The sequence below is a fragment of the Henckelia pumila genome, chromosome 2, assembly GCF_033568475.1.
Source record: "Henckelia pumila isolate YLH828 chromosome 2, ASM3356847v2, whole genome shotgun sequence".
NCBI lineage: Eukaryota > Viridiplantae > Streptophyta > Magnoliopsida > Lamiales > Gesneriaceae > Henckelia > Henckelia pumila.
The window spans coordinates 187739558-187766496 of NC_133121.1; the positions used below are offsets into that span (position 1 = coordinate 187739558).

Here is a 26939-nt window from a genome sequence, read left to right on the forward strand (position 1 = left end):
TTCCCTATAACCGTAGGGAGATCATTTTCTCTACAACATAGAGGAGTATGCTTATTAATACCCCTTATTTTCTTGTAGTTCTTTTGTAATGCTGCCATATGGCACCATTCCGCCAATTTTCCTTTCAAAACGGAGGCGCGTCTTGCCAATGTATCAAGATTACCTGGAACGTATTCTTTTATCAGCATTTCTCTCCAGGGACTTGGCATTTTTGCGAAAAATAGCTGAATGGCTACACTTTCTTCAACTCCCGAATTCCATCTGTATTTGGTGAATAACATAATATATTCATCAACTAAACAGATATCATGTAATTTGAGGCTATACAGAGCTTGAATATATCTTCTCTTTTTCTCTGTATCTTGATTATTGAAATAGTCTACCCCTATGAATTGTGCTTTAAAAAGGGTGGTCATTCTTCCTCCATTCTCGCTAAGTGATTCTCCTGCTAAGATTGATTCCTTGGTTTCTGGCATGGTAATTTCCCAAGCTATCTTGACAAATCCCATTAGACTCATTTTCAAAAGTTTGATAAATCCTTCTTTATTGAGATCTAAAGTTCCTGCTGCTATTCTCATAGTTGATGTCCAATCATCTATGAGATCTTCTCTGTTTTTGAAGTCCAAAACATCCAGGTTTAACATAACCCCATAAGGATGTATCGGGTCTAAAACAGTTTTTCCATAAGGAGTTTGATGTATTGGTATATTACTCCTTCTGGATCTGATTCCTGCTGGATGTGAATTTTCTTTCACATGGAACTCACTATGTGGTTCTTCTGTTTTAACCACATATCTAGGGGGATTCCCTATTGGTTGTTCACCCTCAGGGGAATTTATTTTTAGATCTACTACTTTGAAATTCGCAAAAGAATCCGCAAGATCTTGTAGATCCTCGAGATTTAATCTTTCTAAAGTAGTTATCAGATAATGTTTTTCTCTGATACTGCTTTTATAAGATTAATCATTATTTCATCATCAGTTAAAGGTTTTTGAACCATTTTGGTTTTACCTTTCTGATGTAACAGAGGTTCGGTACCGAACGAGAGTGGTAACCTTCCTCCTGTATTTCCCTTTCTAGAACTAGAATGCATTCTAGATTTATGATTTTGGTTTGAAGATCTTTTAGAGTTACAAGAATTTCTTCTTGTTTCTTAAGAATTTCTCCAATCTACCGAGATATTTCATACAGCTGATTGCTGTAATATTGTACCGTCTTTTGAATTTCTCTTAGATCTCCTGAGAGTTTAGAAGAATCTAGGGTAATCTCTAAAAATTGAGAGTTAGAAATCATCTTTCTTTATCTCTTCAAAATTGAGAGCATTGATCACCACCTGTTGTAAGTAATCTATTGTGAATAGATTAAATGTTTATAGGATTTTATATAAATAAAATCCTCTTGATTCAAACCTTCGTTTGAAGTCATCTTTTGTAAAAAATCTTCTCCTCAACAAAGAAAAGTATGAATTAACGAATAATATAAAGTCTGAATAAAATTACCTAGGCTCTGATACCATTTTCTGAGCCCAGAGGAAATATTAATTATAATTGTTAGAATAAGGGTATTATAGGCAATTTTTAGTTTGAGGGACATATTAAGGAAACTATTTGTTAAATAAGGGACATAATTAGGAACGAATAAAGTGTTAGTATATTTTTGCGAAAGTTAGGAAACTTTAAGGATGTATTTGGGTTTTATCCCATTATACATATATATGAATTTTTTTTAATAAAGTACGTATATATATTTTAAGAGTTATTTGCACCAAACACCCCTGTGAAATATTGAAAATGCACACTTCTCCCATTTGAAATTTTAATAGGCATATTCAACCCTAACCTTTTAAAAAATTAGCACACTCGCCCCTTCAGATGAGTGATTGTTGCTCACGCGCCCCTCATGCGACAGGGCAAAGATTTTGATATTTTTTTGCACCAAATACCCCTGTGAAATATTAAAAATGCATATTTGACCCCTGTGAAAATAAATTTTAAATCTATTCAACCCATAATGCACAATTTTTATTAAAATCTAATTATAAAATATTTAGCAAACACTTTTTGTTTTATTAATTTTATTTTTATTTTTAAATTTATTATGATTATATAATTATTTTCTAAAAAATATTATTGTTTTATCTTGTTATCATTATTTTATTAAAATTTCTTCTTGTTTCCAACTTTTTCATTAAACATGCATGCATAAACAAGTATTTAAATAATTTCAAGTACCAAAATATTGAACTAAACCGATAAGTTCAAACATATTGCTTTTTCGATTTAGGACTATATATTATTGAACCAAAATTTAAATTTTTCGAGAATATTCATTGCACAATTTGTAATAAATAATAAAAAATAACATGCTTATATAATTTAAATCGAAAAAGTAACATTCATGAACTTATCATTTGGTTCAATATTTTGGTATTTTTAGATATTTAAATCCTTATTTATGAATCATGTTTAATGAAAAAATTGAAAACACAGAGTGATTTGATAAAATAATGATAACGTGATAAAATAATAATTTTTTAGAAATAAATTAATTAAAAATTATATATTTAAATTAAAAAATAAAAATAAATAAAATTAAAAATGTTTAAAAAATATTTTATAATTAGATCTTAATAAATATTGTGTATTATTATTTAATTCAAATTCTTCAATTCATTTTAAAAAATTTAGATTTTGGTTCAAAAATATATAATACTATATTGAAAAGTAATATGCATGAAATTATCATTTTGATTTAATATTTTGGTACTTTCAGGTATTTAAATCTTGTTTATGAATGCATTTTTAATTGAGAAGTTGAAAACAAGAAGAAAGTTTAATAAAATAATGATAACAAGATAAAATAATAATATTTTTTAGAAAATAATTATATAATCATAATAAATTTAAAATTCAAAATAAAATTAATAAAACGAAAAGTGTTTGCTAAATATTTTATAATTAGATTTTAATAAAAATTGTGTATTATGGGTTGAATAGATTTAAAAATTATTTTCATAGGGGTCAAATATGCATTTTTAATATTTCACAGGGGTATTTGGTGCAAAAAAAATATCAAAATCTTTGCCCAGTCGCATGAGGGGCGCGTGCGCAACAATTACTCATCTGAAGGAGCGAGTATGCTAATTTTTTAAAAGGTCAGAGTTAAAGATGCCTATTAAAATTTCACAGGGGTGTTTGGTACAAATAACTCTATATTTTAATAAACTATTTAAGGTAACTGTTAGACCTTGGCCTAGATGGCATGAACATTTCAATTGGAGCAATGATCGGTTCGAATCTCCTTGACCCCTATTTAGTTTTTTAATTTTTTTATTTATTTGTGTTATTTGTGTTGGGCTCATGGATTAATGTTTTTTTATTTATTTGCCTTTGCTTACCACTAAACTATACCCGCTACAATATGATTATTGTATACAAATGGACTTTTTGTCCAACAAGAGAATTGAGCATGATTAAGATGATTATCAAAGAATAATCAAAATAAGCCCTATTGTGCTTTTTTGCGGGGAGATAAAAATTTAATATGAGATTCGGAAAAGAAGTTCCATTTAATTTAAATTAAATGACTAAAGTTTTCTCTTTTGGTGAAGAAGTTTTGATAGATATAGATCGCAAAAACACTAAAATAAGAACACAAAAATGCATTGTGAAAGAATCGAGAGTTTTTAGTTGGGAAAATAAAATATAAAACAATAAAGGATTAATTGACACATCTTCAATCTTTTTTAATTGAGACAACTTTAATGTCTATTATTAAGCATTTATTAAATTAAATTATTTTTTTCCATGTATAAATGTTAAGCGTGAGTATATCCTATAAAACTGAAATTTTATTTTAACTCATTTTTTCGTATTGAAAGAGGTCTAAAAATTTAGTTTAAAAAAAATACTACCAATCTTTAAATTAAAATTTAAATATAAAATATAAAATGAAAAAAAAATTAGGAGTTTTATTAAGTTAAAATTTGATTTCATTAATAGCGACAGATTTCTGTGGCTCTCAAACATAATTTTTTTTATTTGTTTTCTTATATCTCACACTCAAACAAAAAGTTTTAGAAAAATAACGCATAAAACACAAGTCAAAAGAGCGAAACTTATCATCCTCATAAAAAATTGATAGGATCCACACCTGGTAGTATGACATGTCTATTATTCATTCCAATCATAACAGATAATGAATGTAAAAAATATATGTTTTTCTTCTGGATTTGGATCCCCTATTGTGGGGCATCTAGCGTTTACCCCCACAATCCAATTTTCATTTTTTTTCCTTTTTTATAAATATATCACTAGTAGAATTTCTGCATATTATTTCGCTATTTTTTACTTCGGCGATAACTATTACCGAAGTAATACATAATTATTTACTACGGTTATAAAATTAACGAAGTAAAATGCACTTTAGACTTCACCAATAAAAAAAACACGGACTTTACTTCAATTTTTAAGTGACATTTTACTTTGCAATATTAATTTAATGAAGTAAAAAGGTATAAAATTAAATCTATAATTTTTATTTAGTGAAGTAATAAGTTTAACCGATTTATTTTCTTTCTCCCTCGATCAGTCGATCCCCATTCTCTAAATTCATTCTCTCGATTAAATTAGGGCCTTTCCAATCTCCATTCTCTCGCCTTCATCGTCAATCGCTTCCGCCTGGTCTAGGGCTTTCCTTCTCGCCCTAGACGACGAGGCGGGTGGGTCGGGGCGACTTCCAGTCCTACATCACTGGCTATTCACCGAACTCAGGAACGTCTGTTGCTGCTGAAACTGGTTCAGATAAAGCAGGTAGAACCCGCCTGCCGGTGCACCGCCGCTTGGAGCCTGTTGAGTGAAGCTGGAGCCACCTCCATGGAGCTGAGGCCTGTGGCGGGCCCGCCGATGAAGTTCTGGACCATGGCACTGAAGTTGGTAATGTATGTGTTGAGTAGGGTTTGAGTTTTTTGATTGCTTTATAATTTTAGTTCTTGATAGTGAACCAAGAGCTGAGTCAAGATAGGACTAGATGAGCTAGTTTGTGTTATGTGGTTAAAAGTTGTAAGTTTTAGAAACATTATCCTGGTTGATCTTGGCTGCAGCAATGGTAGGGTTTCAGAAAACATGAAAATGTTGATGGTTAATTGAAATGGTTAACGAGTAGTGATGGTTAATTGAAATGGTTAATGTTTATAGTTATGTTCTGAATTCTGATGCATTTCAACATCGGCTGAATGGATGAGAAAACTACTACAGGTTTCAGGAAATATATTCTCGAAGCTTTGGAATATTTTCTTTTCCAACTCAATGAGAGAGAGATGTTTATAAATTCTTATTTTGCTCATAGCCAAAGTGAGGGCCAAGACACTTGGCTTGCACTGAACTCGATTCAACAATAAGGTACAAAAATTCATTTTTGTCTTTTGTTTAGTTAAAATAAGTTACATAAATATTTCATTCTTGGAATTTGAAAGTCTGTATCCAATCACTTTGTGTATGGATTAATGAGTATAAATCATTGTTATTATATATGCACATGTTCATACACCACTTGATCGCTACAATGATGATTTACTCAATTTTAGAGATATATTTTAGTTGCCTATCACAGTTTTAATTCAATTTATTGTAGGGTTCTATTCTGGAAACACCTGGATGCATCACTTGATTTGGATGCAGTGTATTTGTTTCTTGGATACGCAATTTGGATACGGAATGCAAGTATTGACTCACCCAGTACATATAATAATCTAGTAAATCCGATGAGTTGGGTATTCATTTACCATTCTGGGAGGTAAATCAATGATAACCTATGGATTTATTTCTTTTTTTACTCACCCAAAATTTATTGGTCTCATTAGAGGTCATAACGCAAGAATCATAGTTAGTCATGAGCTTAGACATGGTCTCATTTCGAGTAATTATTATTAAAATTTACAGCATAATATATGATTGAAAGGTCTATGAAATATGAGGCATTGACGAAATCTTCTGAAAATATAATGATTTGCAAGGAATGCAGCATGAAAATATGAGTTTATTCATCATAACTTTAATGGAATCAATTGCATAGTGAAAACATTAGAATATCATCCTAGAATTAGAGTCTTCTTTCTTGCTGATACATACTAATGGAGTTTTGTCCTTAAAAATCTCTACATTTTATTTGATTATATATTTGAATTGTTGTTTTACTGAGAAATGTTTCTAGGTTTTATGGCAGAGGATCGTGCCTAAGGAGGGTTTCTAGGTTCTGGTATTACTGTGGAAGCTGCCAGAGAAGTTGTGTGGAGTTTGCGGCAGGAGGATAATGGTAAAGGTGGGAGTGCCGGGGATGTTTTGCAATCAGAGAAGTCTGCTACGAATGTGATAAATGTATTTAAATATTTTTTTATTTCCAGTTAACATATTCATTTTCTTGAAATTGCAGGTCTTTCACCGCCACCAACACCGGTCACTGTCTAGAAGCCCGATTATCACCTCCTCGTTCTGCCTCTGCTCCCAGATTTGGTATGTAAGGTTTTCTTTTGGTGCTGTCAATACAGACTTTGTCTTAGAATATTATAAATATAAATATTTGAGGTAGTTTTATGTTTACTCGTTCTTGGATTCGACTATTATGAATAGACTTGACTACATGAATTTCTGATTGAAGAAGAGTCTTTTGAGAGTTTCTTGAAATTTTCGACCGAAAATATGTTCTGTTTTTTAAATCAAATTTCGAACAAAGTGTGGTGTTGTCTAAGATCTTTAAAATGTTTGTCTTTTATTTTCATGTTTTCTGATTGTAGGATTATTTGGTATGCGCAGTGGACAAGAAGGCTCTAATTCTTCGACACTAAGGAGAAATTCATCTGCCTCTGCAAGCTTGAACAACCTTGCTTTAACCAGTACAACTGCAACTTCAGGTCTTGAAATCAGTTAGTTCAAGGAATAACATTGAAGCACACTTTATTTGGGAAAACATTTCATGCAAGATGGATTATATTTAACCTCATAAGATTGTTCAAGCTTTCGCTCTCACTGCTTTCTCAAAATTCTTTATCTTTCAGCTCCTCTTAGGCGCACAAACAACTGGTGCTTTGATGAGAAGCTATTTATACAGAAACTTTACAAGGTATAACATTTTCTTCAGATGAATTTTTAAATATTTATTTGATGTTCTAAATTTAATACAAATGATACAGGTTCTAGTCAATGTATCAAAGATTAGTCCCATTGTCTTTTATCTGAGGGATGTCGAGTCCTCTGCAAATCGCAGAGAGTTTGTAACTTGTTCCAAAAAATGCTGGCAAAACTGTCTTGTTCCAGAAAATTTTTTAAGAATTGTTTTGGGAAAACATGTGGAAATAGATTGTATGCTTGATTTTGTTTTGGTGAAGTATAATAATGAATGCAGATGTCCAGTCATGTCAAAAAACATGTGGAAATAAATTGTATTCTTGATTTTGCTTTTCCAATGGTTCTCGTTCAGATCCCATGTTCAATGAAAAGGAGGTGTTTATTTTCTTTTTTTTGTTCTGTTTTTTTTTTCACACACTGGCTCCATTTGTATTATGGTTGAGCAAAAAGGGTTGATTTTTGTTCGTATTTTGTGGGTTTTGGACAGGTTTACAAGATCTCCATTGGTGCAGCTTGTAATATTTCATGGCCGTCTCATAGGTTGGTGATTCAAGTGTTGGATGATTCCACTGCTCTTGTCGTTAAAGTACATTTGGTGTTATGAATCGCGAAAAATAGGGAATCTAGAGATTTAATTTCTATTTGTGAATATATTTTATATATTTATAAGTAACTAATCCTTTTTTTATCAGTTTCTTGAAATTAGATCAGTAATCCTCACTTTTTAATTATGTATAAATGAATACTTTACTACTCAATTGGATCCCACCGGAAGAAGACCAGAATAACAGCCAATGGATCAGTAATCGCCGCCGTAGAATCATCTCAATCTCCTCCACAATTTTCCTCACCATCGTCGTTGTTTCACTCATCGTCGCTCTGGTCCATGATTCCACCATGGAAGAATTTGCTGAGGTTAGAAGGCCATTTTTTTTTAATTGAGCTCTTTTGGAGGCATTTAAAGTTGTTGTGGCTTTGGCCTTGATTGTGAATAATCGAATCATGAGACCTGGAAATGGAAGCATGCAACTGAATGCGACCCTTTATTTTTGTTTTTGCTGCTGTTGAAAACTTTTCCGGGTTCATCAAAGTTTTTGAGTAGTATTTTCGGGTTCATATTTTCATTCTAAGTTTGTTTCAAGTACTAGATACTGATAAATGATATATGTCTCTGGATTGATTCAGGTTTGGAGGCATTGGCGTGAGGGAACAACTGCAAATATGATAGATCCTATGTTGAAGGATGGATTAATATATAGTTTTTTTTCCTAGTGTTTATATAGTTAGAATTTGATTATTTTTTTATAGATGCACTTTTAGTTTTGTGAAAATACTTGTGGATACATGCATATTTTTGGGTTATTTTGGTGGATATACTTGTGAATTCATGGATGTTCGTTGTTTTGAGATGAATAATTTATGAACCTTATTAGTCTATTTTAAATTTCAAAAATATATTTATATAATTTAATTATTGTATCTAAATTTTAATGTAGTGGAACGGCAATTTCACTAATCGACAAAGCAAAATAATAAATTGATGAAGTAAAAGCTATTCTATGGCTTCGTATCTGAAGTAAAAGCTATTATATCACTTCGTCTGTTAATGAAATTGATGAAGTAAAAACTATTATATGGCTTCAGTAATTTCATTAATAAGCGAAGTAAAAGATTGCATTTTACTTCGGTGATAAAAGAAATTAACGAAGTAAAACACAATCTTTCACTTCGTATACGAACCGAAGTTTAATCATAGTTGTTACTTCATTAAATTCATTAATTACCGAAGTATAAGCATATGTTTGACTTCGTAACTTATGAAATGAGAGAAGTAAAATATATGTTTTTACTTCGACACCGGTCCAATTCTGCCTCTAAAAAATGACAAAAGACTTCGGTAATTTATGGTATAAGACTTCGGCGATTCAGCGAAGTAAAAAATTACCCTATTACTTCACGTGACACTACTTCGGTAATTAAGTTCCTACGACTTCGGTTATTAACCGAAGTCTTACGCGATTTTTCTACTAGTGTATATTTTGATTCATTAATTTTTTTTAATTGTTGTGGTTTTTTATTTTTTCTAAACTTTTTGGGGGGTTTTGTCTCTCTATTTTGGAAATATGTATTTATTACATTATAATTCTTTTTTTAATCTCTTTGTTTTTATCTTGTCAAAATTTCTTATATCATTTTTTCCTTCGTATAATTTATATTTCAATACTACATAATAATGCACCAACTAATTATTATTAATATGAAAACACAAATAAATAATTTATATGTTGTGTGCTTTCATTTCAACTAACATCTAAAGAAAGACAATGGATTAAGAATGTGTATTAGATAAATCTTTGTTGAAATTAATGATTTCAAGAGAATTAGGGGTGAGCATTATATCAGTTAATTCAAAAATTCGGTTTTATTTTTAGAAAATTTCGATAAGTTCGGTTCGATTTTTGGTTTCCATAAAAGAATTTCGATTAACCGAATTAACGAAATTATAAATATTTTTATTTTTTTATATGGTATTTGTTAATATTTATATATTTAATCTTTATCTTATATTTTTATTTTTTTTCAAGCCTAATGTGTTTTATTATCATAAAAATCTCATATTCAATTATTAGTTAAATAGTTTAAAAAATTAATTGGATAATGCGGTTACCGACCGAATTATGAAAAAATACAAAGAAATATGAAACAAATATTTTTATATAAAGAAATATGAAACAAAATCCAAAAAAAATGAAGGAAAAAAAGAAGAGTTAAAATATATTAAAAAAAAGCACCAAAAAAAATTTGAAAGTTGGGTTGTGGGGGTAAACGGCCACAGCATCCCCTGCTGTGGGGATGCCCACGGCCCATGGGATCCAAATCCTACAAATTATCATCTAATTTATAAAGGTAACTAGCCAGTCCATAGTAATTAAAAAATGTCTCGTGCGCAGTCTTTTAAAAAGCATCGCTTAATCTAGCTTAAAATTTATTTAATACGCTTAAGCTCAAACTTTTTTAGAACGAAAGATTTCATTTGTTTATTTAAAATGATAACATTTTTATAAATATGTATATTTATAGTTTAGAACTTGAATTATCTATTAAATCATATATTTATGGTTAATTTAACATTTTATTTAATGTTTGTCTTAAAATAATTAAAATTATAGTAAAAATTAAAAACGTTTTTTCACGCTTAAACTCGTTCTAAACTCGATTAAGCTTAACTTCGACGCGCTTCACGCTTTTTAAAACATTGTTGGTGCGTACGTAGAACCAAATAAATCGTCCATTTGAATAAATACAAAACCCAATTTATTCACAATCATAAATATAAAAATATAAAGCATAGACTAATTAGATTCAAAGGTTAGATAAAAGACAAGAAGAAAAAATCACCAAACCCCATGTAGATCAATCATCCACTCTCCCCAACTATAAAATATATATATAAACACACATAAAAATCCCTTGTAAGACAAAAGGATCAAGTAGTCTAAAAATGGCCACTGAAAAGATATTGCAAAAGAGGAGGCCTCATGCGATTATGATCTCTCTTCATTTCCAAGGCCACATCACTCCGTTTGTGAATCTTGCTCTCAAGCTCGCATCCAAGGGATTCTCGGTCACTTTCGTTCACCACGAATTCATCCATCACATGTTATCCAAATCCCACGAGGAATTCGACTTATTTTCCGATGCACGCGAGTCGGGCCTTGACATACGTTACACCACAATAAGCGACGACTTTCCGGTCGAATTCGATCGATTTCGGGAAAGGGAGGAGTACATGGAATACATATTACGAGATTTCCCCGCTCGGGTCGACGAGTTTGTCGGGAAGATGATCGAGTCTGATCCGTCATCGGCCTCGTTCTTGGTCGCCGACACTTTGTATTCATGGCCGGAGACCATAGCCAACAAGTATGATTTGGTGAATGTGTCGTTTTGGACTCAGCCTGCTTTGGTCTTCTCTTTGGATTATCACTTTGAGCTTCTCAAAGAAAATGGTCATTTCCCATGTAAAGGTACTTTTATGCCCCTTTTTTTCCTCGGAAATTTACAACTATTGCTTGTTTATTGTCCTTTCGTGTCGTAATCATTATCAATTCATTCACGACTCAAGTAAAGTATTAAAATTAATTTTAATTTTTGTCCTAATAGTATAAAATACTTTTCAAACAACCTTTATTTCCTAAAGATAAAATTTGAGTATCTAGTCTTGAATCTATTATATTTTTGTGACATTCACATTGCAATTTTTTTTTTTTTTTTTTTTTTATCTTCCTGCAGTAGTTAAGACTAAATCCTAGATCTCGATTCGTTGTAGGTTGTCAATTTGTCAAAGTAAGACACAAAAGTAATGGATTTTACTAGACAAATAATTTAATTTAATATAATAAATTAATCTTCCAACTATGTAGAGACATGTGCATGACATAGTTAATGATTTCACACCCAGCCTCTGTACGGTGCGGGAACAGGGAGATATTGCTTGTTTCCAAGAAAAATAAAAACAAAGGAGATAATGACTAATTCTTTTAGATTTTATTAAATTGGCTCGGTTCAATATTTAATATTTTTTTAAAAAAATATTTGACGGTTCCCGGTATATTTCATTAAAATATATAACTAAAAATCTTAATAACAGCTGAGTTATAAGTCATGGATGGGAAATATATATATTACTTCATAATTGAAGATTTTGTACATTTTCCATATAGCTATTTAAAATTAAAATATAACTAAATATTTCGCCCTAAAATCGTAAATTTCAAGGCATGATGTCGTTTAATCTATATATATTTGTGCAAATATCAAACTTTTATAGTAGTAATTTTTAGCTTTCAAAATCTATCAATTTTTTTCCCAAAAACATTCTTCTTCAAAGATATACTCATTTTCATAATATATATATATATTTATATAACTAAATAAAAACTTAAACGTTATATTTGACCTCATACTTCACCTAAATATTCAGAATACTTAATCATACTTATATCTAAACCGAACATGTATATTATGCACCTATTATAAAGAGTTAACGAGATCGCATACAGTGGTTCGTACAATAAATTGAAATTACTTATATGTATAATTGTATTTTGTCAGTTTAATTTGAGTTTTATTAATCATGTCTTTTTTTTTTTTTTGTGAAATTTAAATCTGCCCTTGCCTTTATTGTAGGAAAATTTTCAATTTATGTAATGTATAGCTGCCTCTTCGAGATTTTCATCACCTATATAATTAAATTCGTTATCATTTCAATACAAGCTTGTTTTATCAACAAAACGAGTGTTTATATTGTAATATAAACAGTCTTATAACTGAACCAAACTTGAAATTTCCCTTAATTTAATATTTGATTATGTCAGATGATATCGAAGAAGAAATAAAATACATACCTGGAATCGAATCAATCAACGCTATGGACTTGATGCCATATCTAAAAGAAGCAGAAATGGACACTATTCCTCCCAAAATTATCATCAACTCATTTCGAGGAGTGAAGAAGGCAGATTTCATTTTGCACAACACAGTCTACGAACTTGAACCAACCACACTATCAGCACTAAACAAGAACCAGCCAAATTACGCCATCGGACCCATTAGTTTCTCCCAAAATCATGCCAAAGCCAATCCCATCAGGAGCCATAGTTTCTGGCCTGACTCAGACTGCACCGAGTGGCTCGCCTCTAAGCCGCCAGGCTCGGTTTTATACGTCTCATTCGGCAGCCTGGTCGAGGCTAGTAAAGAGGTGATTCAAGAAATAGCTCATGGCATTTTACTCAGCGGAGTATATTTTATATGGGCTATTAGAGGTGGGGTGACAGATGCTTTTCCGGATGGATTTGAGGATAAAGTTAAGGATAAAGGGCACATTGTCCCTTGGTGTAATCAAATCCAGGTTCTCTCGAATCCATGCGTTGGAGGATTTTTGACGCACTGTGGTTGGAATTCGATCCAGGAAAGTATATGGTGTCACGTTCCCATGATTTGTTATCCGTTGTCTTATGATCAATTTCCGAACAGGAAATTGTTGGTTGATGATTGGAAGATTGGGATTAACCTTAGCGATGGGGTGTCAATAAATCGAGCCGGTGTATCGGAGAATGTAAGGAAATTGATGGGTGCCTCTACTTCAGGGGGCTTGAGAGCAGAGGTGAGAAAAATGAAAGACATTTTGCGGAATGCAATCGAAAATGGTGGATCTTCGGATGTGAATTTTGAACAGTTTGTGAAGGATTTGAAGGCCAGGCTTCATGCAATGGATTAAAGAAACCTGGCTTTGTTATGGTGTAATTTTGGTTTTTGTATCATTTGTTTCAAGGATGACATTGAACTAAGAAATCGGAAGAAAGAAGACTACGTGAACAATCTTTATGTATTCTATAAGAAATCAATTTAACAAAATATAATAATCAACTAATTTATCAAATTTTGTCAACTTTAAGATCAAAATATTTAATAGTTCGATAATTACATTAATTTTCAAAACTATTGAATATATTGAATAATTCACAGTAAATTCCCAAGGCAATGACATAAAGCGGCAGAAATTCTAAAATCAACCATTGATGCAATTTTTGTCCTTTGTTTCTGCCAAAACAAACACTGCAATACAATCAAGACACGTTCATAAATATTTGATAACATCCAACTGAATATAAACAAGTTATGATCGAAAAATTCATCATAATATTGCAATAACCTGGCTCTGATACCACTTGTTGGTATTTTATGTTCGATGTGTTGGAAATTGTATTATTGAATGAATTACAATTGAAATGGGCTTGAAAGGGTTTGAATTGATTAACCCAAATTGTTTGTAAAAGCTTTGTCCAAAGTATTACAAAATTCAAAATTTTGGTGAAATAAATTGGAGAAAAATGGGGAAATGGTAGTCCCACATTGGAACAACTCCAATTTGTTGTTCACCTTAATTAGTCCAACATTGGACTATGGGATTGGGCCCTTAGGGCACCGGATGTTTTGTAAAGGGGCAAGACGCTAGTCGATGCAACAAACACACACGCGCGCGGCCGGTCGTCCGGCTCGGCGTGGGGTGGTGTGGTGTGGTCTTCTGATCCGATTATTTTTTTTGAATAAAATTTATTTAAAATAATATTTTATTATTTTATGGAGTAGGCCCGAGCGATAAAATATTACCGCGCGGGCGCAGCACCGCACATGCAAGACAGTGAGTTCAAAGCGACGTGCGCCCGCGCGGTTAAAAATTACCGCGCGAGCGCGGTACCAAAATGGCGAGGCAGTGTGTTGGCTTAAAGTTGGGCGCTCGCGCGGTAGAAAATTACCGCCCGAGCGCACCTTCTGCAGAATGAACAGTCACGACTGTTTTTGGTATTTTTCTGTCATGGGTTGCATCCTTACGCCTTCAAACGTGTTGTTTTGTGTATAAGACTATATATATGGTGGTTATAACACAGAAAACAGACATAGAAACATCTGATAACGTAGATTTTAGATTTCTGATTTCTCAAAATCTCTCCCTCACTTTCTCAAAAGAAAAGTTAAAGCATATTTTCGTTCGTTGAAGTTCGTGATATTTGCAGTGCTGCTATATCACGATCGAAAGTCGTTGTATCTTAGAGACGATTGCCGCTAACGTTTAGCACTTGGAACGGGTAATTTCGTCTTGCGGATAGAGAGTTTCTCTCGCCTCGACTGTGTTGATCATTTTCGTTGCTGTTGATTGCTTCCGACATTGAAGTTTTCAGAATTCAGAATACAACTTACTAACAATCGCAAGACGAAATTTTTGTATTTCTCGGATTCTGAAGATGTCTACCGTTTCATTTACTCCGCTCGCTTCCGCCCCTGCACATGGAGAAAAGCCGCCAAAGTTTTCTGGTGCCGACTTCAAACGTTGGCAGCAAAAAATGCTCTTCTATCTTACAACATTGAATCTGTCTAGATTCCTGAAGGAGGATCCCCCCGTCGTCGTTGAAGGCGATTCTAACACCCAAAGGAGGACCGCTGTTGATGCATGGAACCACAGCGATTTTCTGTGCAGAAACTATATTCTGAATGGCCTTGATGACACTCTCTATAGTTTCTATTCATCAGTCAAGACAGCCAAGGAACTCTGGGATTCCTTGGAAAAGAAATACAAAACTGAAGATGCCGGTATAAAGAAGTTCGTGGTTGGCAAATTTCTGGACTTCAAAATGATAGACTCAAAAACTGTAATGAGTCAAGTGCAAGAGATACAAATCATCTTGCATGACTTATTGGCCGAAGGGATGAAAATCAATGAACCATTCCAAGTCGCCTCTATCATTGAGAAGTTGCCTCCTATGTGGAAAGACTTCAAAAACTACCTGAAGCACAAATGTAAGGAGTTAAAAATTGAAGATCTTATTGTGAGGCTTCGCATTGAGGAGGACAACAGGAATACTGAGGCCAAGTCAAATAAAAAAATGATGGAAATCGAGGCCAAAGCAAATCTAGCGGAGTCTAGTACGAGTCAAAAGAGGAAGCGCCCCCATGATGAAAAGCAAAAGGGGAAAGCGAAGAAATTCCAAGGAAGTTGCTACAACTGTGGCAAACCGAATCATATGGCAAGGGACTGCCGACTTCCAAAGAAAAATAACAAAAATTAGAAACCAAGGCAAGTGAACATGGTTCAAGAAAGGTATGTACCTTTAGCACTTTCTGATATTGATCTTAGTGCTGTTATATGTGAGACCAACATGGTGGATGATCCAAGAGGATGGTGGATCGATACCAGCTCTACGAGTCATGTGTGTGCCGAGAAAGACATGTATTCCACCTATGCCACCGTTGGTGATAGAAAGTTGTTCATGGGAAACTCCGCAACGTCTGAAGTTGCTGGAGTAGGAAATGTGGTGTTGAAGATGACCTCGGGCAAAGAGGTGACGCTCAAGAATGTGCTGCATGTGCCAGACATTCGGAAGAACTTAGTTTCGGGTTCTCTTTTGAGCAAAGCTGGATTTAGAATGGTTTTTGAATCTGATAAATTTGTATTAACAAAATCCGGTGTATTTGTTGGGAAAGGGTACCAAGATAGTGGTCTCTTCAAATTGAATGTAATGAATGTTATCCGCCCTGAGGCGAAGAATAAAGATATTTGTTCTGTTTACTTGACTGAAAGTTTTGATTTATGGCATGAACGATTAGGACATGTTAACTTCAACACGTTGCAAAGACTTGCAAATTTCAATGTAATACCTACGTTTAAAAGAAATTCACAAAACAAGTGTGAGATTTGTGTTGAAGCAAAAATGGTTAAAGCTCCATTTCATAATGTCACGAGAAGTACTACGCCACTTGAATTAATACATACTGATGTATGTGATTTAAAAATGGTACAAACAAGAGGTGGAAGTAAGTACTTTATAACATTCATTGATGAATGCACTAGATTTTGTTACGTATATTTATTGAAAAGCAAAGATGAAGCGATCGAATCTTTCAAGAAATATAAGACTGAGGTTGAAAATCAACGAAGTTCAAAAATTAAAATGATTCGAAGTGATCGAGGTGGAGAGTATGTGGCTCCTTTTGAAGAATTTTGCTCAACTTCGGGCATCATTCATCAAACGACGGCCCCTTACTCACCTCAATCCAATGGCGTTGCAGAACGCAAAAATCAAACATTAAAGGAAATGATGAACGCGTTGCTAATAAATTCTGGCTTACCTCAAAATATGTGGGGTGAAGCGATTCTCTCAGCAACACACATTCTAAACCGGATTCCAATCAAAGGAAAAGACGAAACACCATATGAACAGTGGAAGGTCGTAAACCTTCTTACCAATACCTCAAAGTGTGGGGGTGTTTGGCGAAAGTAGAAGTACCTAAGCCAAAACAAATAAAAATTGGGTCTAAAATGGTTGACTGCATATTTATTGGTTATGCATACAATAGTAGTGCATACCAATTCTTAGTGCATAAGTCAACGAATCCTGATATACATGAAGGCACAATTATGGAGTCAAGGAATGCTGTATTCTTTGAAAATGTCTTTCCATGTAAAGAAAAGAAAGAAATAAGTTCGAACAAGCGAACTCATGAAAACACAACTGAAACTCCACAAAACAACGAGGAACCACGACGCAGCAAGCGTGCAAGAGTTGAAAAATAGTTTGGTCCTGATTTTCTAACATACATGTTAGATAATGAACCAAGAACTCTTCAAGAGGCTTTATCAAATCCTGAGGCTCCTTTTTGGAAGGAAGCCATACAAAATAAAATAGATTCCATAATGCATAATCATACATGGGAGTTGGTTGATCTCCCTCCGGGATGTAAATCTTTAGGATCCAAGTGGATTCTTAAAAGAAAATACAAAGAAGATGGATCTATAGATAAATATAAAGCTCGACTCGTGGTTCAAGGTTTTAGACAAAAAGAGGGATATGATTTCTTCGATACCTACTCTCCGATTTCTAGAATAAGATCCATTCGTGTTCTCATAGCTATTGCAGCATTGCATGATCTTGAGATTCATCAAATGGATGTTAAAACTGCGTTTTTGAACGGAGAATTGGATGAAGAAATATATATAAAACAACCAGAAGGGTTTGTTGTACCCGGGAAAGAACAAAAGGTGTGTAAACTTGTCAAGTCATTGTATGGACTTAAACAAGCACCTAAACAGTGGCATCAAAAGTTTGACACTGCAATGTTGTCAAATGGTTTCACAATAAATGAATGTGATAAATGTGTCTACATTAAAGGTACTACAAATGCATATGTAATTGTTTGTCTTTATGTAGATGACATGTTAATCATGGGTAGCAACCATGAATTGATTGTGAAAACCAAGAAAATGTTGAGACAACATTTTGATATGAAGGATTTGGGATTGTGTGATATAATTCTAGGGATTAAAGTTTCTAGACTTCCTGCTGGAATTATGTTATCCCAAACTCATTATGTAGAAAAGGTTCTTGAACGATTTAATGCCACAAATCATCCTACGGCTAGAACACCTATGGAATTGGGTACACATTTAGCCAAAAATAGAGGAGAACCTGTTTCACAAGTGGAATATGCAAGGGTGATAGGAAGTTTGATGTATTTAACTAACTGTACCCGTCCTGATCTTGCATATACCGTAAATAAGCTAAGTCAATTCACAAGTAATCCAAGTAAGGATCATTGGAAAGCAATAATGAGAGTGCTTGGATATTTGAAATACACTTTGAGTTATGGACTCGTGTATACAAAATATCCTGCGGTCCTAGAAGGATATTGTGATGCAAATTGGATTTCTGACACAAAAGACTCCAAGTCTACGAGTGGATATGTGTTCACTATCGGTGGAGGAGTGGTTTCATGGAGATCCTCTAAACAAACTTGTATAGCTCGGTCGACTATGGAGTCTGAGTTTATTGCTATAGATAAAGCTGGAGAAGAAGCCGAGTGACTTCGAAACTTTCTCGAAGATATTCCATGTTGGAATAAACCGGTGTCTTCCATTACGATTCATTGTGACAGTCAGTCAGCAATAGGAAGAGCACAAAGTAGTATGTACAATGGTAAATCTCGACATATTCGTCGGAGACATAATACCATAAGACAATTGATCTCGAATGGGGTTATTTCGGTTGACTATGTGAAGTCAAAGGAAAACCTTGCGGATCCGCTTACAAAAAGTATAAATAGAGATCAAATGTACAAACTACTTGGAGGAATGGGTTTAAAATCCACAAAATAAAATATTTATAGCGGTAACCCAACCTTGAGAATTGGAGATCCCAAAACCTTGGTTCAATGGGACAACTAAGTTATAAATATTAGTTTGAGTACTTGAAAAAATTACTTACTCATTCCTGGAACATCCAAGTTGACATAACCTGCAAAATGTGGTGAGGTTAAGTTTTTTTTTAATGATTCCTATACCTATGAGGTGGAGTAACGCAGGATACTCTTGATAGGAGATCACCTATATAAGTGCAAAGTATTGGCCGCTTTGATTGCAACACTTATGAATCTAAGATATGGTCCAGGGCCGAAATGGACACAACGTGAGAACAAAATATGTAAGAGTATTGTTATGTAAGTACTATTGTCTTGGTTTACACAAACGGTTGACTAGTTCAAAACATCGTGTTACTACGCAACTAGTAAATCCGATAGTATTTTACTACGGTAGGTTCAAAGCCACAAGCTACTTATCCTGATGTAACAATAACTCAAAATGATTTTCTAGTGAGAATGTTACTATACGTGAAATTCATTCATGTGGAGGATTGTTGGAAATTGTATTATTGAATGAATTACAATTGAAATGGGCTTGAAAGGGTTTGAATTGATTAACCCAAATTGTTTGTAAAAGCCTTGTCCAAAGTATTACAAAATTCAAAATTTTGGTGAAATAAATTGGAGGGAAATGGGGAAATGATAGTCCCACATTGGAACAACTCCAATTTGTTGTTCACCTTAATTAGTCCAACATTGGACTATAGGATTGGGCCCTTAGGGCACCGGATGTTTTGTAAAGGGGCAAGACGCTAGTCGATGCAACAAACACAAACGCGCGCGCGCGGCCGGCCGGCCGGCTCGGTGTGGTGTGGTGTGGTGTGGTCTGGTCTGGTCTTCTGATCCGATTATTCTTTTTGAATAAAATTTATTTAAAATAATATTTTATTATTTTATGGAGTAGGCCCGAGCGGTAAAAGCGGGCGCAGCACCGCACATGCAAGACAGTGAGTTCAAAGCGACGTGCACCCGCGCGGTTAAAAATTACCGCGCGAGCGCGGTACCAAAATGGCGAGGCAGTGTGTTGGCTTAAAGTTGGGCGCTCGCGCGGTAGAAAATTACCGCCCGAGCGCACCTTCTGCAGAATGAACAGTCACGACTGTTTCTGGCATTTTTCTGTCATGGGTTGCATCCTTACGCCTTCAAACGTGTTGTTTCGTGTATAAGATTATATATATGGTGGTTATAACACAGAAAACAGACATAGAAACATCTGATAACGTAGATTTCAGATTTCTTATTTCTCAAAATCTCTCCCTCACTGAAACGACCCTAACTCTATAATTAATAAATAAATATGCGGAAATTTTTTTTTTATATATACTTACTAAATAAAATATGCACATATATGCCCATACATATATGCACAGAATAAAAAGATAAATAAATAAATAACTTAAATAAATGACTAAAATAAATAACTTAAATAAAAATTGCATTCTTTAAATAAAATAAATATCTGAGTCAAACATTTAATTAAAAATGCTGCATAAATAAAATGATTAAAGTTTGCATGCACTGACAATATTCAATAAAATATTCAAAACTCACAACCACTGAAAAATAATATAAAATGTGTAACGTGCTGACATAATCAAAAACATGCAATGTGACTCAGACATCTATCACGGTCACGGGGTCACTGCATGTCCGCTCATAGGTCCTCGCCGCCGGTAGGAACTACATCCTCCTCTATGAACTCACCTGCACCATACCAGTGTAGTGAGCCTAGAGGCCCAACATGCTAACATAACAAGGGTTTGAAAATAATTTAAAACAATTAAATACTAATACATAACATATACATGAATGAGAATGCTTAAAAATATCATAACATAACATAACTTAAAATAACATAATACATAAACATTGTTGAGCAATTAATTTTCTTACATCGCATGGTTGTATCCGTAGTGTAACCTTAAATCATACATTAAATACTGATCAACGTGGAAACCAACGTACGTGGCGGTGACGAATCACCTCTTAAATTGGCAGTAAACTGCCCTTCAATAGTTCACATATGGGGACGAATCCCCCTTAAATTGTCACACTACTTCAACTTCCAACATAAAATATTTTCTTTTGCTCAACCTTAAACATTTAATTATGCATAAAATTATTTCATGAATGCATGTACTTAAATAAAAATGTGTGTCCTTCATATATATTTAATTTAATTTCTTACTATCATATAAATATTAAAATAACTTCAATGCATAAAATAATTAAATATATATTCAGGACACATGCAAATTTCTCATGGATTGTACTGGACTGCTGGTCCTAACACTCAAGCCCAATTTCTTAAATTTGGCCCATTAACACTGAGACTGGCCCATTAACATACTTAAGCCCAATAAAATTGTTCTAAGCCCAAATAAATTTATTAAAGCCCATTAAAACATTCTAGGCCCAATAACAACTTAACCTGGCCCAATGGGCCCAAAAGCCCAAAGACTGGCCCAATAACTTTCATGGGCTCAAAAGCCCATAAAATTAATGGACTAACTTAATTAAAATTTTAAAAGCCCAAATAAAATTATTTGGGAGTCCAAATAATTTTATTTCTAATTAATTGACCCAAAAACCAATTAATTCCTAAAATGGCGGCCGGAGCCCCGCCGCCCAGACGTAGCCCACGTCTGGGCGGTTCGAACCTAGCCACCGAACCACTCCCATGCAGCCAAGGACATCGAGCCGCAGCCTCCTTCCCTGCAACCCTAAACCTGTGCACAGCCTCCCTCAGCCGATGCAGCTACTGCCCAGCCCTCCCTTGGCTCGATCCACCTGACCAAGACCGACTCTAGGGACCCTAAGGCACCCTATAACCCTTGGACCAGCAGCTAGAACCACCATGGCTAAAAGAAACGTGAATATGACCAATAACAACCCAATAATCAAGCACATACATCATCACCAATTCGTTTTCTGAAATTTTAATTGGAAAACTCGACTGCCAACACACACACACATAATATCTGATACAGTACGAAAATCATAGAAAAAAAAAACATGTCTTGCACCGAAAAACAAAGAGAAAACGAGCGTGAGACGATTCCGGGACGACGGGACGATGACGACAAGCTTGGGAGCTTCAAGAAAACTTCTATGGTGCCTTAAGCTTTCTGGCCGAAGAAGATGATGAAGATGGTGGGGTGAGGCGGCTGAGTGAAGTAATCGATCGGTTGAGGTTGGGTAGGTTTAGGGTAAATTTTTGATTAATTAGTATATAGGGAAAATAAGATATAATTAAAGGTTTTCAAATATAAAAATATACAATTTAAAATTTCCTAATAAAAGTAAATAATCTGATAAGTTATTTAAAATCCCGAAATTAAAATTAAGGGAATTTTAAAGATGCTAAAAAATCAATATTTTGGCTTATTTTGAATAAAATGGACTCCTAAAATTATATAAAATTAAATACTAAAAATTTTGAGGTAATAAAACTCAAAATAATATTTTAGGGCTCTAAAAAGGCTCATGAAATTAATTGGCTAGAAAGTTGTCATCTCGTCCGTCCACGGTCCCGTCTACGCGATAAAATAATTAAAATACTAAAAATCATAAAAATCATTAATTATAGGTTAAATGCTTAAAAATAAATTAAATCATGCACAAATAATTCACATAATTATTTAACCCATAAATCTAAAATTTAAATAATTAAATATCCTAATTATGCATGCGGATTTACGTATTTAAAATACCGGGTGTTACAATTCTCCCCCCCTTAAATTGAATTTCGTCCTCGAAATTTAAAGTACTTACCCGAACAACTCCGGGTAGCGAGTCCTCATATCTGCCTCGGTCTCCCAAGTAGCTTCCTCCTCTGAGTGATTTAGCCACTGGACTCTGACCATCGGTATGACCCGCGTCCTAAGCCTCCGCTCCTCCCTAGCCAAGATCCGCACTGGCCTCTCCTCATACACTAGATCTGGTGGCAACTGCAAGGGCTCGAAATCCAACACATGCGACGGGTTAGAGACATATCTCCGAAGCATAGATACATGGAAAACGTTGTGCACTGCCGCTAGCCCTGGTGGTAGAGCTAAACGGTAGGCCAACGTGCCAACTCTCTCCAAGATCTCGAATGGCCCTATATACCTCGGATTAAGCTTGCCTCTCCGGCCAAAACGCACTACTCCCTTCATAGGTGACACCTTCAGGAATACGTGATCACCTACAGAGAACTCCAAATCTCGTCGTCTGGTATCTGCATAACTCTTCTGACGACTCTGAGCAGTCCGCATCCAATCTCGAATCTGAGTCACAATGTCAGCTGTCTGCTGCACAATCTCAGGACCCAGTAAAATCCGCTCACCAACTTCATCCCAATGCACAGGAGATCTGCATCTCCTCCCATACAATGCTGCATAAGGAGCCATACCTATAGACGACTGAAAACTGTTGTTATAGGTAAACTCTACTAATGGCAGTCTAGTCTCCCAAGAGCCCCGAAAATCAATGACACAAGCTCTCAGAAGATCCTCGAGAACCTAGATCACTCTCTCAGACTGACCATCTGTCTGGGGATGGAATGCTGTGCTGAACAAAAGCCTAGTCCCCAATGCTGTGTGCAGACTCTTCCAAAACGCAGATGTGAATCTCGGATCTCTGTCTGACACAATCGACACTGGTATGCCATGCAGTCTAACAATCTCCTTGATGTAAAGCTCTGCATACTGTGTCAATGAGTAGGTAGTCCTCACCGGCAAGAAATGAGCTGACTTGGTGAGTCTATCCACAATCACCCAAATCGCTGTGCAACCTCTGGCACTCCTCGGTAAGCCAACCACAAAGTCCATCGTAATATTCTCCCATTTCCATTCTGGAATAGGAAGGGGTCTAAGAAGTCCTGCTGGACGCTGATGCTCTGCCTTGACTTGCTGACAAGTCAAGCACTCTGACACCACTCTCCCGATGTCACTCTTCATCCCGGGCCACCAATACAATAGCTGCAAATCTTTGTACATCTTCGTACTTCCAGGGTGAATGGAGTACGGAGATGTGTGAGCCTCTGCTAAAATCTCAGCTCTCAACTGATCGACGTTCGGTACCCACATCCTACCACGGTACTGAACTATACCATCCACCACTGTATACAAGAGGTTACCCCTAGCCTCATCTCTCTGTCTCCATCGCTGCAACTCCTCATCCGTAGAATGTCCATCCCTAATCCGATCTCGCAGAACTGGCTGCACCGTCAACACTGACAAGCTCGGTGCATGACCACTCGGATAACACTCCAAGTCAAATCTCTGAATCTCGCTCTGTAGTGGTAACTGTACGGTCAAACATGAGACCACTGACGACTTCCGACTCAAAGCATCTGCTACTACATTAGCTTTACCCGGATGGTAGCTAATGTCACAGTCATAATCTTTCACCAACTCCAACCATCGGCGTTGTCTCATGTTCAACTCCTTCTGTGTGAAGAAGTACTTGAGACTCTTGTGGTCTGTGAAAATCTTGCACTTCTCTCCATACAGATAGTGCCTCCAGATTTTCAAAGCGAAAACCACTGCTGCTAACTCCAAGTCATGCGTCGGGTAATTCTGCTCATGAACCTTCAGCTGCCTCGACGCATACGCAATAACCTTGCCACACTGCATAAGTACGACGCCTAAACCCAGCTTAGACGCATCGGTGTACACCACTAACTCCTCGTGTGGTACTGTCACTGCTAACACCGGTGCAGTAGTGAGTGCTTCCTTCAGCTGATCGAAGCTCCTCTGACAGTCTGAACTCCAGATAAACTTCGCATTCTTCTTGGTTAAGGAAGTCAAGGGTACTGCAATAGAGGAAAAACCCTTGATGAACTTCCTATAATATCCTGCCAAACCCAAGAAACTGCGAATCTCCGAAGCATTCTTCGGAATACCCCAATTCTGCACTGCCTCAACCTTCGACTGATCAACTGCAATCCCATCTCTCGAAATAATGTGGCCAAGAAATGCCACCTGCTCAAGCCAAAACTCGCACTTGCTGAACTTGACATACAAACGATGCTCCCTCAAAGTCTGCAAGGCTGTCTGAAGATGTTGTCTATGCTCCTCGATGCTCCTAGAATAGATCAAGATATCATCAATGAAGACTATGATGAACTGATCTAGATACGGCTGAAAGACTCGGTTCATGAGATCCATGAAAACCGTTGGAGCATTGGTCATCCCAAATGGCATCACTAAGAACTCGTAATGCCCATATCGTGTCCTGAAAGCAGTCTTGGACACATCTGCATCTCTAAGACGCAACTGATGATAACCAGATCGCAGGTCGATCTTGGAGAACACTGAAGCTCCCTGCAACTGGTCAAATAAATCCTCTATCCTCGGCAGTGGATACTTGTTCTTCACTGTGACCCTGTTGAGCTCTCGGTAATCGATGCACAATCTCATACTGCCATCCTTCTTCTTCACAAATAACACCGGGGCTCCCCATGGAGAAAAGCTAGGACGAACAAAGCCTTTCTCTAATAGCTCCTGAATCTGCTCCTTCAACTCTTTCATCTCGGTAGGAGCAAGTCTGTACGGTGCCTTAGAGATAGGCACGGTGTCTGGCACCAAGTCGATGCTGAACTCCACATCTCTCACTGGTGGAATTCCTGCAACATCCTCCGGAAAGACATCCGGAATGTCACGAACCACCTCTATCTCTGATAATGATATGCTAGATGGCTCTGAAGTCGTGACGATACTCGCTAGAAACCCCTGGCAACCCCGTCTCAAAAACTTCCTCGCCTGAATAAGAGATATCACCTGAGGAATATCACTGCTCTGAGATGCATGAAAAGTGAACGGGTCGCCTACTGTAGGTCTCACTGACACTGATCTCCGACGAAAATCAATCGAAGCTCCATTGACTGTCAACCAGTCCATACCCAAAATCAAATCGAATCCACTCAATGGCAAAACCACCACATCTGCTCGAATGGAGTGTCCCTGCAGCTCCAACTCCAGTCCTCGAATAACCTTCGAGGTAGAAATAATCTGCCCTGACGGCATAGTAACATCATACCCACTGTCAATAATCTCAGGTGTGATGCCTATCCGCCTGATAAACTCCAGGGAGATAAACGAATGCGTAGCCCCTGAATCTAGCAACGCAAACGTGGAGTTGCCTCCAACTAGAATTCTCCCTGCACGCAGAAAATTCCCAACAATTTCATACCACTACCAAATTTTCCCAACGAATCACTACTAACTCTTAATTCTAATCACAAGTAAAAACATGCTTCTTATTCTAACATTCAGATAGATAGCCCAAAGAACAACAATTTCATAAAGAAACGAAATTCTTAACAAAAGGAAAATTATAAAATACTAGGGATAAGATATACCGGTGATCAAGGAGGTGTCTGGATCTACCTCCTCGGCCTGCATGACGAACACTCTACCAGCAGTGTTCTTCTTCCTCGGGCAGTTAGCTATCTGATGCCCTGGCTCCCTACAGTGATAGCAAACCCCTGCTCCCAACAAACACGGTCCCGAATGCATCTTCTGACACTTCGGGCAAGTAGGAAAACCTATGGCATTAGGGGCCCTGCCCCTCTGCTGCTGCGGCCTCTGCTGCGGATTCGGGCCCTTAGCCGGCCCTGTAAACTGCTTCTTCGCAGGAGGCTGCGAAGATGGTCGCTGATACCCAGCCTGAAACTGCCTCTTCCCTTGCTGCTCCCTCTGGATCTCTTTCCGACCCTCCTCGGAACGCAAGGCTCTACTGACTGCAGACTCATAAGTAAGGACGTCTGCCATGCGAACGTCATGCCTGATATCTGCCTTCAGGCCCTCCACAAACTGCCTCAACTTCTCCTGCGGGCTATCTGAAATCAAGGGCACAAAGTGACAGCCCCTCTCGAACTGTCGCACATACTCCACCACTGATCGGTCCCCCTGCCGAAGACTCATGAACTCCCGGATCATGCGGCTACGCACATCCTCGGTGAAATACTTGGCGTAGAAGATACGCCTAAACTCTGTCCATGTCAGTGTAGGAATGTGAACTCCCCTGGCAGCACCCTCCCACCATAGAGCTGCGTCTCCTCTCAGCATATACGTCGCA

The 26939-nt window shown here is 36.1% G+C and overlaps 2 protein-coding genes across 8 annotated transcripts; both read left to right on the forward strand.

Moving 5' to 3' along the window:
- The first annotated feature begins 4602 nt into the window (after window positions 1–4602).
- Window positions 4603–8503, forward strand: LOC140884630 (uncharacterized). Of its 7 annotated transcripts, none has more exons than XM_073291446.1 (10): window positions 4603–4939; window positions 5256–5399; window positions 5632–5793; window positions 6211–6352; window positions 6430–6509; window positions 6791–6907; window positions 7052–7116; window positions 7609–7661; window positions 7905–8036; window positions 8307–8503. In XM_073291446.1, exons 6-10 carry the CDS (start codon window positions 6802–6804, stop codon window positions 8344–8346), a joined length of 396 nt encoding a protein of 131 aa, XP_073147547.1. In that variant the 5' UTR covers window positions 4603–4939; window positions 5256–5399; window positions 5632–5793; window positions 6211–6352; window positions 6430–6509; window positions 6791–6801; the 3' UTR covers window positions 8347–8503. The 7 variants fall into 7 exon arrangements, with proteins under 7 accessions (XP_073147547.1, XP_073147546.1, XP_073147542.1 ...); XM_073291445.1 differs by having other exon boundaries at window positions 6211–6318; XM_073291441.1 differs by having other exon boundaries at window positions 6211–6318; window positions 6810–6907.
- Window positions 8504–10471: 1968 nt separating this feature from the next.
- On the forward strand, window positions 10472–13494 carry LOC140882668 (UDP-glycosyltransferase 86A1-like). Its single transcript, XM_073288806.1, has 2 exons — window positions 10472–11149; window positions 12500–13494. Exons 1-2 carry the CDS (start codon window positions 10624–10626, stop codon window positions 13399–13401), a joined length of 1428 nt encoding a protein of 475 aa, XP_073144907.1. The 5' UTR covers window positions 10472–10623; the 3' UTR covers window positions 13402–13494.
- The last annotated feature ends 13445 nt before the right edge of the window (window positions 13495–26939 follow it).